The following is an 18,438-nucleotide window of genomic DNA, read 5'->3' on the forward strand; positions in this document are numbered from 1 at the left end:
ATTAAATACCTACCCCCTTATTCATTGATTTTATTTATCTAAGGACGGAGTTTTTTAAAAAATAATATATCAATAAAAAACATTAATTACATTTAACATTATAGGAACTGCTTATTCAAATTTGAAAAATACATAATTTGAGTATAAATGACTTAAGAATAATACACATTTCTGGAAATGGTGAGACTATAATCAAAATTCACTTCTTTAATAAAAAAAATTGTATCCAGGAGAACCAGCCATCCGTTCCCGGTATGCCCAGGTGACGGTGCTGGTCGCCCCCGATCCTCCCAGGATTATACAGGGTGCGTTTATAGACGCCACAGAGAACCAACCTATCGATATAGAATGCGAGTCGGTTGGCGGGAAACCGGCTGCCGAGGTAAGTTTTGGCGGGAATATTTATAACCATTATATCGCACTCTTAATAAAATAATGACCCATTCCATAATTGCCAATTTGTGGGAATTGTCAAACAACCTATTTCTGTTTACGACCTTTTAGATTTTTCCCTTTTTTTCATGCTATAGGTTTCATTGTTTACCTATCTATAATAAGCTCAATTTTATAGCAACTTAAAAAAAATGTAGCAAATAAAAATTAGTTTTCCGACGAATGGCACAAATGAACAATTTTGAAATAGGTCATTATTATATTAAGAGCGCGTTAATTTTTAAGACATATCAAATCAGCTTCATTGGCCTTGGTCTCCCCCGTGACTATGAAGGCTGCAAAGTTTTGGAAACGTCGAGAGAAAATTATAATATAACTAGCTTTTGCTCGCGGCTTCGCCCGCGTGAAGGTGTTTTCCAGGATAAAATTCCACTGTTTGATAAAAGTCTTGCTACATATTTTCCCGGTACTTATAGGTTCAAACTAATTTTATCCCCAATCTATAATTTCAGTTCAATCAGTCGAAAATCTAAGAACATTTATACAAACTTTCATCCCCTATTTTATCCCCTTAAGGGTAGAATTTATCAAAATCCTTTCTTAGGGGATGCCTACGTCATAGTAGCTTTATGCATGTAAAGTCTTAGCCCGATCCGTCCAATGGTTTGGGCTGTTCCTTGATATATCACTGTCAGTCACCTTTGAGTTATATATTATATTAACAACTGAAGTTAGCTAAAATTGAGTTTCTCGAAGCCGACCACTATTTATGTACTATGTATTTTGAGACTATGCAATTTTGTCGCGTTGGCGATTCACTTTCACTTTTGTTGAGTTTCAGAACGCGATATTAGATCCTCCAACGCGCACGCGAATTTGAACTTTATGCAGCGGTAATAAATTACAAATTGACTCTCCATTTTATTTAGAAAACGTTTGTATGGGAAATAGAAAAATGCTGTTTTGAGGATTTTCCCGGCAATTATTCGAATTTTTCTCACCTTTTAAATCTTCCCTAGACCTCCACGAATAATTCAAGACCAAGATAAGATAAATCCGTTCAGCCGTTCTCGAGTTTTAGCGAGACTAACGAACAGCAATTCATTTTTATATATATAGATAAAATCGCGATAAAATCTGAAAAATAATTTTATTTCAATGGTTTACTTTTGTTTAATTTCCTGTATATTATAATTACTATAGGTAGGTATTTCATAACAGTTTCTGTAATAAGTTTCAAAATATTTTTTATATTCTCCTACCCACCATATACTTTGAGAATAAAAAACAAATATTTTTCTTACCTCTATATTTCATTACGAAAATACATTCTTGACAGTAAAAAACAAATTTCCCATGTTACAAAAAAGTTTTGCATTATTTATTTATTTAATAAAATTAAGACGCAAAAGAGATTACAATCAAATTATAGCAAATTCTAAACTATACTAGCATAAAACTATAAAAACATTATTATAGGTATCAAGAATTTTTGGAATATTCCTCACTATCAGAATATATTTGGATATTTATACATTTTATTTCCTACAGATAACTTGGTTGGATGGCAACCAGCAAGTAATAAAGAAACACGTGAAGAGCAAAGTGGAGTTGCTAGAGGATGGACAGAGATTCAAAACGAGGTAAATGAAAAAAATAATTGAAAAAACCTTTATTTAAAAATAAGAAAAGTACAAAAAAAATACCAGTGGTTCTCAAATTAGGCTGAGCCTGTGTCTTCAGAAACCAAAATAAGGAGTTGGAACTCTTCCCTTCTTTATTTGTGATTAATTATTATGCTTTTGAAGTATGGAGCGGTATCTCTCTTTGGGTAAAACGTAGTTTTTGTTAGTATGAAAAAATATTGAAATTTTCTATTAAAATATTAAGAAAGAAAGAAATATTTTATTTGGTTTTAGTAACATAATATAAAAAAACAAAACAAATAATAAGAACGAAATCAAAACTATGTTAATACAAGAGAAATCAAAAAAAATCAAAGAAACAAACCAAAACGGATCCAGCTCAGTTTTATGTTACAGCGTGAACTGAAGCACTGATTCTTAGCTGAACCCAATACAGATTCCGTCTCGTAATAAATAACGAGAAGAAGAGTTTAGAATTGCATTTAATTTGGTTTACATGAAACTTAACATATTTGATTCACTTCTTTAACCTTTGAGAATGATAATAGGTCTAATATTATGTTCCAAACTTCGCCTAATATTTATACAGATAATCGCATTTGTCATGAACCCCACAGATCGGTGCTGCGGTTAACCCCACGCAAGGAGGACCACAATCAGTCAATAACCTGTCAGGCGCAGAACACAGCCGACCGGGCGCATCGGATGGCCACTGTGCATATTGAGGTACATTTTCTTTATTGCTTTGAATGACGAGACGAGCTTGCCGTTCGCCTGATGGTAAGCGATACGCCTATAAACAGTAGAAACACCATCCAACACCTTTAATTACCATATTGTTTGGTGTTCCACTGCGCTCGCCATCCTGAGACGTGAGATATTAAGTCTTATTATGTCCAGTAGCTACGCTGGCTACAATGTCCTTCAAACTGGAACATAATATTGATTACACACTGCTGTTTGGCGGTAGAAATAGACATAGCGGTGGTACCTACCCAGGCGGACTCCCACATATGAGAGACCTGCCACCAGTATAAAATTCATAATTTATCCGTATGCGTATGACAAAGCTTAAGATTTTAAAGCAATTAAATTTCTAATCTAATCGGTGGCTTTAGCGTGATACGAGAGCATTTAATATTTCTATTGATATAGATGAAAAGAGAATGTAATCTCTTTAATAAAATGATTGCTGGCACATACACAAACCAATTTATAGATATAATTATAAATTTTATAAATAAATTTCAAGTGTTTACTCAAATGTTTACTTATGACACGGCAGCATGGTCTCTGACCTTAGACTGTTCTCTGTGGAACCAATCAAATAATAGGGTAGAATTTAGAATGATTTTTATGCTTTGAATTAATTGAACCAATTACAACAAATTGGAATTGGATTGAAAAATAAACATCATATAATGTCACTTCTTTGGGAACAAAAATTAACACAAGAGTTTTTATTTAAAAAATCAATATTAACAGGTAAAATACGCGCCGAAAGTGAACCTGACGATAAAGACCGGGCTGGTGAAGAAGCGGATACCAGAAGGCTCGGAGTCGAGGATACAATGTGACGTAGATGCAAACCCGCCTGCACAGGTGTACCGGTGGTACCTCAACAACAACCCAGTTATAGGAGATTATGCTAATGAAATGGTAAGGTTGAAGTATGTTTTTAATATAAGTACCATTTTTTTTCGTTTTTTTATGGGCGGGGCAAAGTAACCCCTGAAGGTAAGTAAGGGTCCAATAGAATGTCGACTGACCAGGGACCCTTCGACAGTCTTAATATAATATTATGAAAGCGAGTTTTTTTTGTTTATTACGCCTCTCAGTAGAAGTCGTTTATAATCCCTCTCAGTATTAGAAGAGGTCCGTGCCCAACAGTGGGACAATATATAATACAGGGCTGATGATGATGATGATTTATTACGCCTTCACGCCTTTTCTTCTCAAACCGATGATCTTGAATTTTTGCAAACTGTCAAGGGTACTGAAGGACATACTATGGTACCTTTAATTCTGACAATTTTTTTCTTTCGAGGGATACATTGATTAACAAAATCTACTTCAACTCCCCCCTCCTGTACATGTTATAATGCCTCTCTAGGAGGACGTGGTCAAAGAATGTCGACTGACGAAAGTTGATTATCCCGTATAGTCGAGAAAATTATGCCGGCCTGTTGGAACCGGATTTACACAGCCTGATCTCGGAACGCGACATGCTGACGTGAGTTACTATGGCGGATTTGAACACCTTGTTTACGGTGGTCGCTATACTGGCGGATTTAAAATATATCCTATCACCAGTAAAATGCATTAACTTTGAAAAGCAATGCTCTAAAAGATCGCACAAAGTAAATCCAGTTACTACATTTATTATGAAAACAAATTTTCGTTTGTAAGTGCGTAATAAACGTAAATTACCCAATTTAATCGCAGCGGCTGCAGTGTTCCTGAATTTTTCACTAGAGCGCACTGCATCCTTTATGCATGGACATTCGCATGTCCTTCAACGTAATCAACAACATTAATTTGGATTTTGTCAGCACGTGTGTTACAATTTTGTTTGTTTTAACTGTAGCTGTTCCGAAACTCCGACAAGATTGATGTTGGGAAAATTATTGTTTGTGGTCTTAGGGACGGCTTGAGGGATAGGATCGAGTCACCATCTGGTCAGTTTAGGAGAGATGGGAAGGGAGGGGTTCTTTGTGTTCTTGTAATTGTTATGACAGCAAAAACAATTAGAAGAAATCGGAGATTTACGTGTCAGTAGTGGAAGCGGTTATAATTTTAGGTTTAACAAGTAACTTGAAAATGACTTTGATTGTAGTGTTTTCCAAGGTCTAAGAACTTTCCTTGTTACTAAGGATTCTTTATTAGTGGTAGGATATTTTTTTGTATTCACGCGGATAGCGACCACTATACACAAGGTGTTAAAACCCGCTATTATGGCGCACGTAAGTGTATCGCGTTCCGGGATCAGCCTGTGTATATCCGGTTCCAACAGGCCGGCATAATTGTGTCGATTGCCGAGAATAATCGTCTGTCGTCAGTCGGCATTCTATTGGACCTCAATCCACTTACCATCAGGTGCAGTGGAGTCACTTTAGCGTGAACCTATAACAAAGGACCTTTGGTTGTATGAATGCTCAAATAGCTACATCACAATCACAATGTGAAGGTATCATCTAAATAACAAAATCTCAAATCCAAAATGACTGCAGCAAGATTCTCTGAGTTACTCAACTAATTGATATCTCTTGTAGATTATATTCAACGTGACCAGGAAACACAACAAGGCTGAAGTTAAATGTGAAGTTAGCAACAATGTTGGTACCAGTGAGGCTATTGTCACCTTAGATGTTACTTGTAAGTATGCAATTAGATTGAGACTGCTTCGATGCCGTAGTTGTACTACATACGCGGTACGGAAGCGGTCTGAGGTTCTTGTGTTCGAATCTCGTGTCGGGCAAAGTGATATTTGAGTTTACTGCTCAGTATCAGCCCTGAGTCTGAAATGAATGTCAGATACGGCGATAGCTTCGCCCCCTATCATATCATGGAACAGAATAATGGCGGTAGAGAGTGGGTGGTAGGCCTCTGCCTACACCTTCGGGTATAAAAGGCGTGTATGTATATATTTTTTCAACAAAATAACAAGTTTCCGACCTGTAACTAGTTCCACAAAAAGCCCATTTTTTTGTTTTTTCTACGAATAACAAAACTAATAAAGAATCACTCCTAAAGTTACTGAACTAAAATATCGAAGCAAATAGTACGCTGAGACTTTAATTAAGCAAATAAGAAATATGCCCAATATTCAAGTCTCAAGTGTTTGTACAAATGAAATTCCCACAACAGATGACGTCAATAGGAATCGTGATTGAATCACCGCTGAAAAAGCCGAAGTATTTATAGGTAACAATAATAAATCAACCTTAGTTTCAACATCGTTAGGTTCGAAATTGATGTGGGTATCCAATAAACTGATTCCGAAAATGATGTGTTAGGCGCCACGCAAACGATTATTGCTGCAAAAACACGACACAAAATAACATAAAAAAAACTACAAATATATTGTTGAAGCAATTAAAATAATGTAATTGTGTAAAAAATGTGTGTGTACAGTGTAACTGCCTCGATGGCATAGTTCTATTGCGGTTCAACTGTTGTGCTGTGGTCTTGGATTCGATTGGGTCGGGCAAAGTGATATAGAGTTTTCTATTCAGTATCAGCCCAAAATGTGACCGTGTGACCGTTATGACGATAGGCCCACCTATCACATCATGAGATTAAATCCACACCACGGAAAGTGGGTACATCAGTTGCACTTTGGCGTAGCACCACGAGAATAAAGGTGAGTGTGTGTGTCTTACAAGAATATTAAATCTCTGCTTAGATTTTCGGTTACATATATTTTACATACATAACATCACGCATTTATCTCCGAAGGGGTATGCAGAGGCGCAACTAGGGCACCCACTTTTCGCCAAGTATGTTCCGTCCCATGATGTGATAGGGGGCGAGCCTATCGCCATACCGGGCACAAATTCCAGACTCCGGGCTGATACTGAGCAGAAAAACCCAAATATCACTTTGCCCGACCCGGGATTCGAACCCAGGACCTCAGAGCGCTATTGTACCGGACATGCAATACAACAACGCCACCGAGATAGTAACATATATTTTATAAGTGTTATTTTAGGAGACATTAACTTGAACTACCACAGTAATTATTATCAAGTTCAATTTTAATTCGATATTTAATATTGATATTTCTTGGATATCTAGTTCATTTATAATTCGACCAAACTCTTAGTCATTCTCCATCTTTGTTACCTTTTGTCCTATTTTCAATTCGTAAGTCATTTTTATTATTAACTAACGGAAACACCCACATAACGTTAACAATCAAAAATGGTTCGCACTTAGATTTAAAACAACTCGCATAAATCAAAGAGCTATCGATGATTTAAACGTAAACATTTTAAGAAAGAACAAAGTGAAACTGGATTTTGCAATTCATCATCCGTTGTTTCCCTTGCCTATTGGGTTTCTTGGAATCCATAATAAAAATTCGAAACTGTCTTAAAGTTCTTTAAGCCCCAGAACTGATTTTGATGAAATTAGGTGCAAAAGTGCATAGGTTGCTTTTTTATGTTTGTTATATGTAGATCAGATTTGACACAGTCGCGAAATGTAACTTACTTCTAAAACTGGAAAAGTCGTGATGCTATGTTCTCATTTTGTTCAGATCCCCCGAAGTTCAGATCGCGACCAGAGAACGTAGAAGCTGAGATGGGCTCCCGCGTGACCTTGAACTGCGATGTGGACGGCGAGCCAGCGCCGGCAATACGATGGCTGCTCAGCGAGCCAGGTCGCATCGGGGTAAGTGGCTACCATGCTACCTCTATTACACAGGAAATAAGGACGCAATTTGGCAGGCTGTCATAATTGATATATGATATAATGATCAGCCCAGGAGTTGTGAAGTTACTTTTGTTCCAGAATATAAAAATGGCTTGGTAACGTAGATTGGTGCTGATAGTATATTCTGAATATTTTACTATGCGATTTGTGAAGACGTTCCGATATTACAAGTAAATTGGTAGACAGTTTTGGATGAAATTTGGCGCTCAAACAGATCAAATCATTGATTGACGTATAGGAATTATGCTCATCATTCAGAAATACAAAATGCCTTCAATGTTCTTTAAAACGAAATTCAATATGCAAACTGATGTTCGATGGTAGTAAAATACAATTCAGTTTATAGTCAGAGGCCCTTATTCCATTTACGGGAGATAATCATATGGATAACTAACGGATTTTTTGACTTGACTATATGAGCATGGATAGACTATACAGCACAGCCGTTTTAGAGCAAGCGATACTTCGATAACTAACTATGTAACTCTATATAAAATTTAATCTGTATGTCTACCCATAAATAAATATATAAATAAGAACATCCTTAATTGCAACAGACGTATATACTCCCCTAAACGAAATAGAGCCCTGGCTATATATCATCATCTACCTGTTTCTTTCCACAATACTTTTACAGTTAAACCTTACATAAGATCTGTATACCGTTAATGCAATGTTTAAAGGAAATGGATTTTAATGAGTTCCTAAGCTATGTGACTGCGCTAGTATAAGAAATAACCGGTGTAAGAAGCAATCGAATATGAACTTAATGGACGTACTATTACTTCGCAAAATGCCACTTAAACTTCGATTATACTAGGGTAGCCATACTGTTTTATTTTTACTTTGAATGACGAAACTAGTTTGCTTTTCGTCTGATGGTAGACCATACAACCACGCATAAATACTAGAAATACTATTCAACACCTTGAATTATGAAGTATTGTTTGGTATTTCACTGCGCTCACCATCCTGAGCAATTTTAACTTAATGACTAACGTAAAACATGAGAAAATTCTAGAATCTTTATTGCCCTGGTATGCATACCAATACTAGTTCTAATTTCGGTATCGTGGACTGATCCAGACAAAATATTCTAAACCGGTGACATCCCAGTTTGTAAATGGCAACCCTAGATTAAGCCGAGGAAACAGTGTTAGTTGATTTTGTAAGTGCATTTGCTCGCTATTTTCTCGGGTATTTTGTGTAACGTTCGGTTTAAAAGGTAGTTGAAGATCTTGTAAAATTCTATGATGCTTTTACTCGTGGCTTCGGCTGAAATTTCGATTGATATAATGGAAAATGCGTATCCTTCCTTGGGATTCACGTTGAAATCTATTTGTATTTTATGCATCTCAATCGCTAGTAAAATAATTTATGCATAAATAATTCTGGATGCTCATTTTTTATGCTTGCTAATCATTGATCTATGTGGATGAAATTCATTAAGAAGTTAGTCTAAATCCCAATATAGGACATACACATTTTTTTATTATTAGTAACCAAATTCCATGGGGGGGGACGAACTACGTATCAAATAGCGGAACCTCGACCCCCCTCACCCTATGAGAAACACTTGACCCCCCTACTTGACTTAGAAATAAAAGCTTATGTGACTCGTTTGGAAAAAAAAACCCAAATTCCATGTCAAAGCCACTAGCAGAAGCTAGTAAAATTCCATAAAATACAATCATCATGGTTAAGTACACATACTGTTGATGTCTCATTATCTCCCAGTGACCGTCTTTAGCCGAGGTCCGTAACCCGTTACTGGGTTCCCCTCAGGACGCTTAATTGTCAAGGGTTGCGAGCGTCTAAAGCGCTCACCAAGAAGTCTGGTGTGTTTGTATAAGCCGACCGTTGTTAGGCTAAAAAGTCATGTTAAAAAAAGTGCAATGATTTCAAGACAGCCTTATGTGAGCGTGTAATATTCTCCAGCAGGTTAAAGGGAAGAGTTCCAAGCTTGAGCTGCGGCACGTGGATCGGGAGACGGCTGGACGGTACATCTGCAAGGCCACCGTGGAAGGATACCCTGAGATCGAAAGCGAAGCCACTGTTTTTATTAAAGGTATGGGAAATCTTAATGGGTGCGAAAGTTTGTGAAAGATGTTTGGATATTTCTTACAATGGATTTGGATTATTTTTGAAGATTATCAGATGGTGATTTGCAGTAATTTATATATATCAGAAATATATTGGCAAATAAGCGATAAACCTGTAACGCTAATGCTTCGTGAAGTCTAGCAACTCGCACTAGGCTAGCATGTAGGACTAAAAGCTAAACCCTCTCAGTTATAAAGAGCCAGGGAACTTTACTCAACAGTGGGACATTATGCAATATTATAATAAACGATAATCTTTTTTAACAGACGCTCCTAAGATACTGTCAAACAGAACTCAGTTCGGGTCAGAAGGAGAGAGTGCGCGGATAGAGTGTCTCGCTCTGTCTGTGCCAAAACCTGATGATATACGATGGTTCTTCGAAGGAAGGAAGATCAGCGCTATCGATGATCCAGTGAGTAAAATAACGAAATGGTCTAGCTTAAATGTATAGCCTTTGATTCGCTCATTAAATTGCCAAGATATAGTGTATCCCTGTAAAATTGTCAGTATATAGAACTGAATAAGATATAAGCGGCGATAGCCTAGTTGGTTGTGGAACAGACTACTGAGACGAATGTCCGCAGATTCAAAACCCATTGGCACATACCTCTAACTTTTCTAAAATCATGTGTGTATTCCTTATAAATTATCGCTTGCATTAACGGTGTAGGAAAACATCGTAAAGAAACCTTCGGACCTTAGAAGTTTTCTATAAGAATTTTGAGCGTGTGTGAAGTCTACCAATCTGCACTAGGCCAGCGTGGTGGACTTAGGCCTAATCCCCGTCAGTAGTAGAGTAGGCCCGTACCCAGCAGTGAGACAGTATATAATACAGGGCTGATATTATTATTAAGATATAAAGGGTCCCGTACTTTCCATCCATTGTGCACCCTGACAGTCTACTAGAGGAATGCGTGCCCCACGTAAAAAACTCTCCTTTAAAATCTATAGAATAATAAATTATATTAAAACCTAATATATTGTTGAATTCTTTTTTAAATATTTATTTTAAAAGATACTAATTTTCCCATATCTACAGGATTACGCGACGTTAGAAGAATCGTTCCCGGACGGTACAGTCAAATCTAGTTTAGTGATCAGAGCAAGCCAGTCGAAACACTACGGATTGTACAATTGCAGCGTCACAAACGAATACGGCAACGCAAACGCTGGCATCATGTTGAAACCACTTAGTAAGTATCTTTAAGTGTAGTGTAATAAGACTTATTTTGATTTTTTTTTACGCGAATGTTAATATTGAAATAAAACTATTTTATGGATTTTATTGCGGGTTTTTGTATTATGAATTTCTCTCGACGTTTCGAAGATTGTAGTTTTCATTGTCACGGGGGCAATGAGGTGTTGGTCATCCGAAAAGTCAAAGTTACTATATCTACCTACAATTTACAATTATACAAAATTCTGTATGTTTATTAAAAAAATCGCGTTCAAATCCGACAAATAGTTTTATTTTAAGGATTCATTTTTATAACTTTAGCTATGGAGGATTTTGCTTCTAGTTCTCGGAGTTTATACTTATATACGTTATGTGTAGGGGTTTTAATTGTAGATTCATTTAAACTTCATACAAGCCACATTTCACTCATGCTGGCTATCAGTTTTCATGTGATAAAATCATCTATCATTTACTATGAGTGGTATTTTTATGGAAAAAACTTAACAGCGGTAATTTTTTTTAATACGGTGTTAAAGCTTCATGAAAACAAAAACGGCATGATTTTTTATGGTTACTATTTTAAAATTTTATATTTGTTTTGTATTCATTAATTTCGAAACGATTAGTATTTTCTGGTCATATTTTATTTTGTAATTTTATGTAGATGTTATTCGTAAGAGAATCCTGTACATACCTTTAATAGTCATAATATGTATCAGAATTTGTATTTACTATTAGAGATTTTTAGATGCATTTGTCATTAATGTTTTATTTAATAAATAAATAAATAATACTGAATAGATTCTTAATTTAAATATTTGAGAAATTCACTTCTATGATAAAATGGTACTACAACAAATCTTTCTTCCAGAAACCCTGCCCCTCTACATAATCCTCATCGGCGTCTTCAGGCATCATCATCTTCTCCGCCTTCATCATTCTTCTGGTCCTCTGCCATAGAAGAAGACGGAAGAAGAGTAAACACATAAACGAGAAGCCAGACGTAACTGTCACTACCGGAGACATGTATAAAGAGAGTGATAGAAGTTCTAACATCAGTGATTTGAAGTTACAGTTACCGCAAAGCGATGGTAGCTATGAGTTGGTAAGTTTATATTATAATCACTAGGTGTTCGGGGTTCCACCCGCGTGAAGCCTTTCCTGCTCCAAGTCCCTAGAAAACTATACAGTTATTCACATAATTATAACTTATGTTATATTTAGTAGTGTGTGTTTGCCATTACACACACTTGCAAATCTGTATATATTAGAAAATAAAGTCGCCTTTTCTATCTGTATGTTATGGATTTTCTCAAAATACATTAAACGGATTCTTATGGAATTTGGTATGGAGATAATTTAAGACTATGGGAAGGTTATAAGGGCTACCTTCTATCCCGAGAAAATATATAACGGGCTTTTATCTCAATAAATTAAAAAAATACTTATTAATTAATTAATTAAAATTACTTCACGCGGGCGAGGACACGAGCAAATGCTAGTTATTAGATTAAGATGCTAAAACAATGATTTCAACTTAATTTCATCCAAATCTTGTTCATATTTGTTTAATAAATGTCAAAATGTCTACTAAATTTTGGAAAGACAATAACAATTAATTTGTTCATTCATATCTTCAGTTGATAATACTTTCTCTATCAGTTCCAATTAGACTGACCACGTACCTGATCTATTGCTTTTTAACTTTGACAAATGACTTACCACGATGTAGGTCGTGTTACTTTGTAGTTGTACCACGTTACTGGGCAATAAAAAGTTTTATTTCGGCCTTAACCGTCGTTCGGCCATTTTGTTGTAAATACGCCCGCTGTTACGTCTCCGGTATCGGGATTAAAAATTTCCAGCTTTCGTTGATATTTGTTCAGAATTTGTATGTTTGTACGATAGTATTTAATATCTGTTTTGTTTATTGTCTTATATATTATTTTTAATATACTACTTTAATCATCAGATAAACATCGATATATACATATGTATATATGTACTACATACTATAACATCAATGCTGTTTTGACACAGTATCTGTAACATTATCTATCTATACTTATAAGAAATCTGTAGAGAGGTCAATTCTGTACATGAAATATATTTCCAAAATAACTATCAGGGGGTGATTAGGGATCGATACTGATGCCAAAAATGCAATTAGTAAAATTTTTGTCTGTCTGTCTGTCTGTCTGTCTGTATAACCATTATAGAAACAAAAACTACTCGACGGATTTTAACGAAACTTGGTACAATTATTTGTCATACTCCTGTGCTGGTTATAGTATACTTTTCATCACGCTACAATTAATAGGAGCAGAGCAGTGAAGGGAAATGTTGGGAAAACGAGAGAAGTTACTCCATTTTTTAAGCTTCCGTCGCGTGTGCAAGCTTAATGGTTAAAGCTACACAGAAATCATGTATGACGGAAATGTTCTCCTTAATATTATGTAAAAAATATCCCACGACAGTATATGTATATCTTTTATGGTTGACTCACAATAACACGTGTAACTCCCGATAGCTTAGCAGTTCGAAGTTTTCTCATTATATTTGTCTACTCTTACGTTTATAACACTCTCAGTCATCACTAATTAAAAAAGTTAACATTATTAAATATTCCATAAAAAAGAATCATAGAAATCGGTATAGAAACACCAAAGTTATACATGACATACGCTAATAATAAGCCATCATGCGTGAATACTGAATCATGCTATAAGGATTATTTTTGTATATATATAAGGTCGCGAACGCACAGGCAGGCGGCTTGCTTGGCACCTAGAGGCTAGCGAATCACCTAGCGAGTAGCTTCGTAAAACGAACATTCTCGAACGTTCGCGACCGGCTCCATTTTTGAAGTCCGAAATCCACGCGGGCGAAGCTGCGAGCGGAAGCTAGTTTTTAATATAAGGGCAAATTCAATCATTAGATAAGTTATTTGTTGTATAAAAGACTACGTGAACAAATTAAAATGACAATAATATGAATAATGTTGGTCCAATATCTAACTTTTATATTCAGTCAAGTTATAATTGATAGATAACTCTCACATCAACAAACAACCCTTAATCTGTTGCTGTCGTTTGATACGGGCTGCTTGCAATAGATCAATAATATCACATCATATGCCGGAACATACTTGGCGAAAAGTGGGTGCCCTGGTTGCGCCTCTGCATACACCTTCGATGATAAATGCATGATGTGTGTGTGTAAAAAAAATTTGGATAATTTATTGAAAATATTAGTTAGGGGCCGTTCAAGTATTACGTAACGCAATTGTTACAGGGGCGGGAAGGGGCTTTCGTACAAAGCGTTATGTAACATTGGATTTTTATTTTAAAACAATAACAAAGGTATTTTAGCGACTTTCCGGTATTTTGTGTAAAATAATTGTGAATATTACAAAAAAAATGACACTTTAGAGTTACATAACTTTTGGAGGCGTGGCGGGGGCGTACAGGAATATGTTACGGCGCGTAACATGGGGAGATGGGAAGTCAAAAATCTTCATAAATTGTGTTACGTAATACTTGAACGGCTCCTTAGTGTGTAAAAAAATTCCTTTCGTTTATTCAAATAGTGGTTAGTCGATAAATATCTATTATTTAAAGATACTACGTATTTTGCACCAGGATTACACGAGCTCCGATAGATCGGACAGCAAGTTGCAAGCAGGGCTGCCGTTGGCCGGACCCGTGCCCCTGCCGGCGATCCGACACGACGAATTCAGCTACAGCAATGATTACTCCGATCCGGCGTACAATGAGCCTTATTATAAGGTGAGAGATGTCAGATTTGATTAATGTGAAAATTTGGATAAAGTATGAAAATATGCAAGCTACAGACTCCGGTAACAAAAATGATTGAATATATGCGTTTACATTTTTGGAGCTTCAGTATTGTAAGTTATAACTATAAGGCATGTAGTATTAATTAAAAATTTGTTGGTGGTAAATATATTTTATATCCGGCGACCATCGACAGCGACCATCGTGCACAAAGTGGTAAAACCCATAGTAGCCCACGTAAATTTATCGCGTTCGCGGGATCAGTCTATATCCAACAGGCCGGCATAATTGTGACGACTGCCGAAGGGTAATCTCTCGTCAGTCCACATTCTGTAGTACTCCATTTACCATCAGGTGCAGTGGGTTAGCTATTCTCGTATAAAAACACATGACTGCCTCGATTGCAGTTTCCGTCCAATCGGGTGTTATTGGGTTCTGAAGTTCAGTATCATTCTGTACTTCGACATTCTGGCGGATACTGGAGACTTATTCTACAAAGACTCTTTTTTTTTTCTACAAGGACTCCTAACCTAACCTAACCTAACTTAACCCCCTAATATACTGTAAAACTATTCCAACAGGCGCCTTCGGGGTATGTCTATGACTACCCGCACGGGTACGCGCCTCCTCCTCACCTGCGAGTGCAGTCGCCCGACGTGCCGGCGAGCAGGTAATACCTTTGGTCACATTTCGCGTATTTGGATTTTCGTTCAAACCAACATCAACTTTATACATAAAGAACAACGTGGATATTGCTTTGACAAACACGCTAAGTGTAGTATTATATTATGGCGTCGTTACTGTCATTCGATAGCGATTTTGAATGGCGGGTAGTATTGGAATTATTTTTGTACTAGCTTTTGCTTACGGTGTTGCCCGCGTGGTAGAATTTTCTGGAATAAAAGTCTCGCTATATATTTTCTATCTAGGGAGTAGCCTATGTCCTTTCCAGGTTATTAAACTATCTCCATCCAATGGTTGCTAAGCCGGGGGATCGCCTGTACACCATTAGCAGGGAACCCCAGGTGATAACCATAGCATTCCCCCCCCCAAAAAAAACTATCTCCATAACAAATTTCATTGAAATTCGTCGGGTGGATTTTGAGTTTATTGCATTCGAATAAGCAGACAGATACAGCGGGGGGACATTCTTTTATATTTTTTAGAATGTTTCAAGACGTACAATTCCGTTATAGATGATTGTTGTGAAACTTTAACCGTTTATGCAGCGCACGCACCAGAAGCTCACAAAAGGACAATTTTTCCCTTAATTTTTCATTAATGTTCTACTCCTATTAATGCGATGTTTTGTAGTCTCCCTCGATAAATGGGTAGACTAAAATAATTTTCAATTCGAAACATTAGTTCCTGAGATTATCATTTTTAAACAAACAAATAATATCTTCAGTTTTATATAATAGTAGAGATTTACGTATATTTAACAACGTAATATTGATTTCAACGGATTTATTTTCGTGCCACGTTGTTCTTTTGTGTAACATGTTGCGTGGCTCAAATTAGCGCTCCATTTATGATTTTGTTTTCTATCCAATTGTATTATAACATAGAAGGTTCTTTATTTACTTTATGGCATTATTAATAAATTGACTGATATTAGATGTGAAATAAGGGTCGGAGCTTCGAGAAACAATCAGTAATTAATATTTTAATAATGTAATGTTAGAAACTGAACTGGTTAGTTAAAAATAAAAAGAACTATTGATATTTCACCAACTAACCGATGGATCCGACTGTCAAAGACCAACTGCCTCAACCTGTTAAACACTGAGTGATTTTACAGCAAAAAATGTTACAAATACCCTCACAATTTTTTTACCCTAACAATAACATCACAGTCTTTTGGTAGTTGACAGTTGTTACATCATTTACGTCTATCTGTGGCCATTAATTATAATTACGTTTACGGGGTATTATTGTGCCCAAATTGCGCTTTGAATAAAATTATAATTCAAAAATAAAATTAGCTATATATCAAATAAGAGCCAATCAATGGGCACGACTAGAGTTAAATATGTTTACGGCAACGGCTAGGAAGACATTATCAGTTACTTTTACTTCTTCTTAAGCTCACCACGAAGATTAAATCCCTGTTCTCCCTAGGTCCCTTCAAGGCTCCCTAACCAGGAGCATCGATACGGCGTCAACGCTCCCTCTATCGGCGGGCAACGAGTCGCAAAACAACACTTTACAACGAACGAAGTCTCCCGAGGAGACTGACGCGATCAACAACTTGGGGTTGCCAGTTGGTGAAGGTAAGAAATTATGGGTAATCTCTAATGAAGTCCTCATGCAATCATGGTTCCCCAAGATACAGAAATTACATAATTTGAAAATTCCTGGTACTTTCTGTATTTAATGAAGTTAGTATTTAAGGTAGTTTTAAAACAGTTCGCGCCGAGCTGGTGCTCGGCGTTAGTTGTTACACGCAATCCCCCGCGTCGCTAGCCTCACTAATTCTGAAATAGGCTCAAGACATCTACTAAATAATCTATCAAAGCTGCCTGGTATTAAGTTTCTTGTTATGAAGTCCGAAGAATCCGGACCAAATGCTATTTATAGACAAACCTATAAATAAAAAAATAAATCTCTATTTCCCTTCGTCATGACATAACTTGAGAACGACTTCGATTTCATTCGATTAAGTCGTTCTATTTACGAATTTGTTTTTTTTTTAAGTTATGCGAACATGAACCGACATGTAAAGCGAAGAAACGCGAAAATGGCTCTGATTCAACTCCTTGTCGTGGCTCGACTGAAAAACCTAAGCCATCCCCTGAGGTTGACCCACCCGTATGCTCGGAGCCTGTGCGCATCAAAGATAACGATGCAATATTCTCACTCACTACAACACTTAAACAACTAGAAAAGGCATTCTCTGCTATGCAACGAGAAATGTGTAGCTTCACAGCTTCTCTTAACTCAACCACGGATGACATTCTTCTGTTTCGGAAAGAGCTGCAAGACGTAAAAACACAACTTAAGGAGTTGGATTCCTATAAAACCGAAGTTGAAAATCTGCGTTGCGAAGTATCCGAACTTCGACAAGAATTGGCCGCCCAGAAGCAAGAAAAATTCTTAAAAGACATTGAAATCTCGGGTATCACAGAACATAAAGAGGAGAATTTACCTCAAATAGTTTCTGTTCTTTCGGTAAAGCTAGGAGTAGAGATGGATTCTCAAAATATCGACCAGATACGGAGAGTCGGTCTGCGTGGCGGAGGGCCTGGAGCCCTAGAACGTCCGCGCCCCATCATTGTCACCATGACACGGCGTGCTCCGCGCGACGAATTTCTGCGAGCCGCCCGCGTCCGCCGCGGTATTACAACAGAAATGCTTCAAGTTCCCGGAAACTCACGCAAAGTGTTTGTGAACGAACACTTAACTAAAGAAAATAGAATACTCTTCAGTAAGGCACGTTCTATCGGCAAAGATCTTAATTTTAAATATGTCTGGTCGTCAAATGGTAGTATATATATGCGCAGATCTGAAACCAGCTCTATTTTGAGAGTATCTTCTGAGGCAATTCTCTTGAGACTAAAAAAGATCCCACCACTAGTACGGAGCCTAATCAGTATTCCTAACTACAGATTTATTTTTTATTTCAGTGTTTCGCACCCCTTTAATTTAATTACTCGTAATCATAATTTTCTCCTAAACCATTTAATTTACGACATACATATTAAAATATTAATGTTATCCAGCTCTCACTCCTCATGTATTATTATTTTCACTTTGCTACATTGTATCGATTTAAATATACCATATGCTAATTCATTCTTAAGTTACCTTCCAATTATTGTAAACATTCGTTATTGTTTATACTTCAGATTTTGTTCATGTTATAATTACGTTGTTAGTTTTAAGA

At 36.6% G+C, this 18,438-nt stretch overlaps 1 protein-coding gene across 1 annotated transcript in view; it reads left to right on the top strand.

Annotated features, from left to right (window-relative positions):
• The window catches only part of LOC115451609 (irregular chiasm C-roughest protein), a 59,831-nt gene that overhangs the window by 31,121 nt on the left and 10,272 nt on the right, over positions 1-18,438 (top strand). Inside the window, 14 exon segments of the mRNA XM_037437400.1 lie at positions 231-382; positions 1,945-2,036; positions 2,657-2,765; positions 3,525-3,698; positions 5,312-5,414; positions 7,300-7,433; positions 9,417-9,543; positions 9,845-9,990; positions 10,618-10,771; positions 11,627-11,657; positions 11,659-11,860; positions 14,397-14,543; positions 15,134-15,222; positions 16,674-16,825. Of these exon segments, the coding sequence (XP_037293297.1) occupies positions 231-382; positions 1,945-2,036; positions 2,657-2,765; positions 3,525-3,698; positions 5,312-5,414; positions 7,300-7,433; positions 9,417-9,543; positions 9,845-9,990; positions 10,618-10,771; positions 11,627-11,657; positions 11,659-11,860; positions 14,397-14,543; positions 15,134-15,222; positions 16,674-16,825 (1,812 nt within the window).

The sequence above is a fragment of the Manduca sexta genome, chromosome 2 (genome assembly GCF_014839805.1).
Source record: "Manduca sexta isolate Smith_Timp_Sample1 chromosome 2, JHU_Msex_v1.0, whole genome shotgun sequence".
Classification (NCBI taxonomy): Eukaryota; Metazoa; Arthropoda; class Insecta; order Lepidoptera; family Sphingidae; genus Manduca; species Manduca sexta.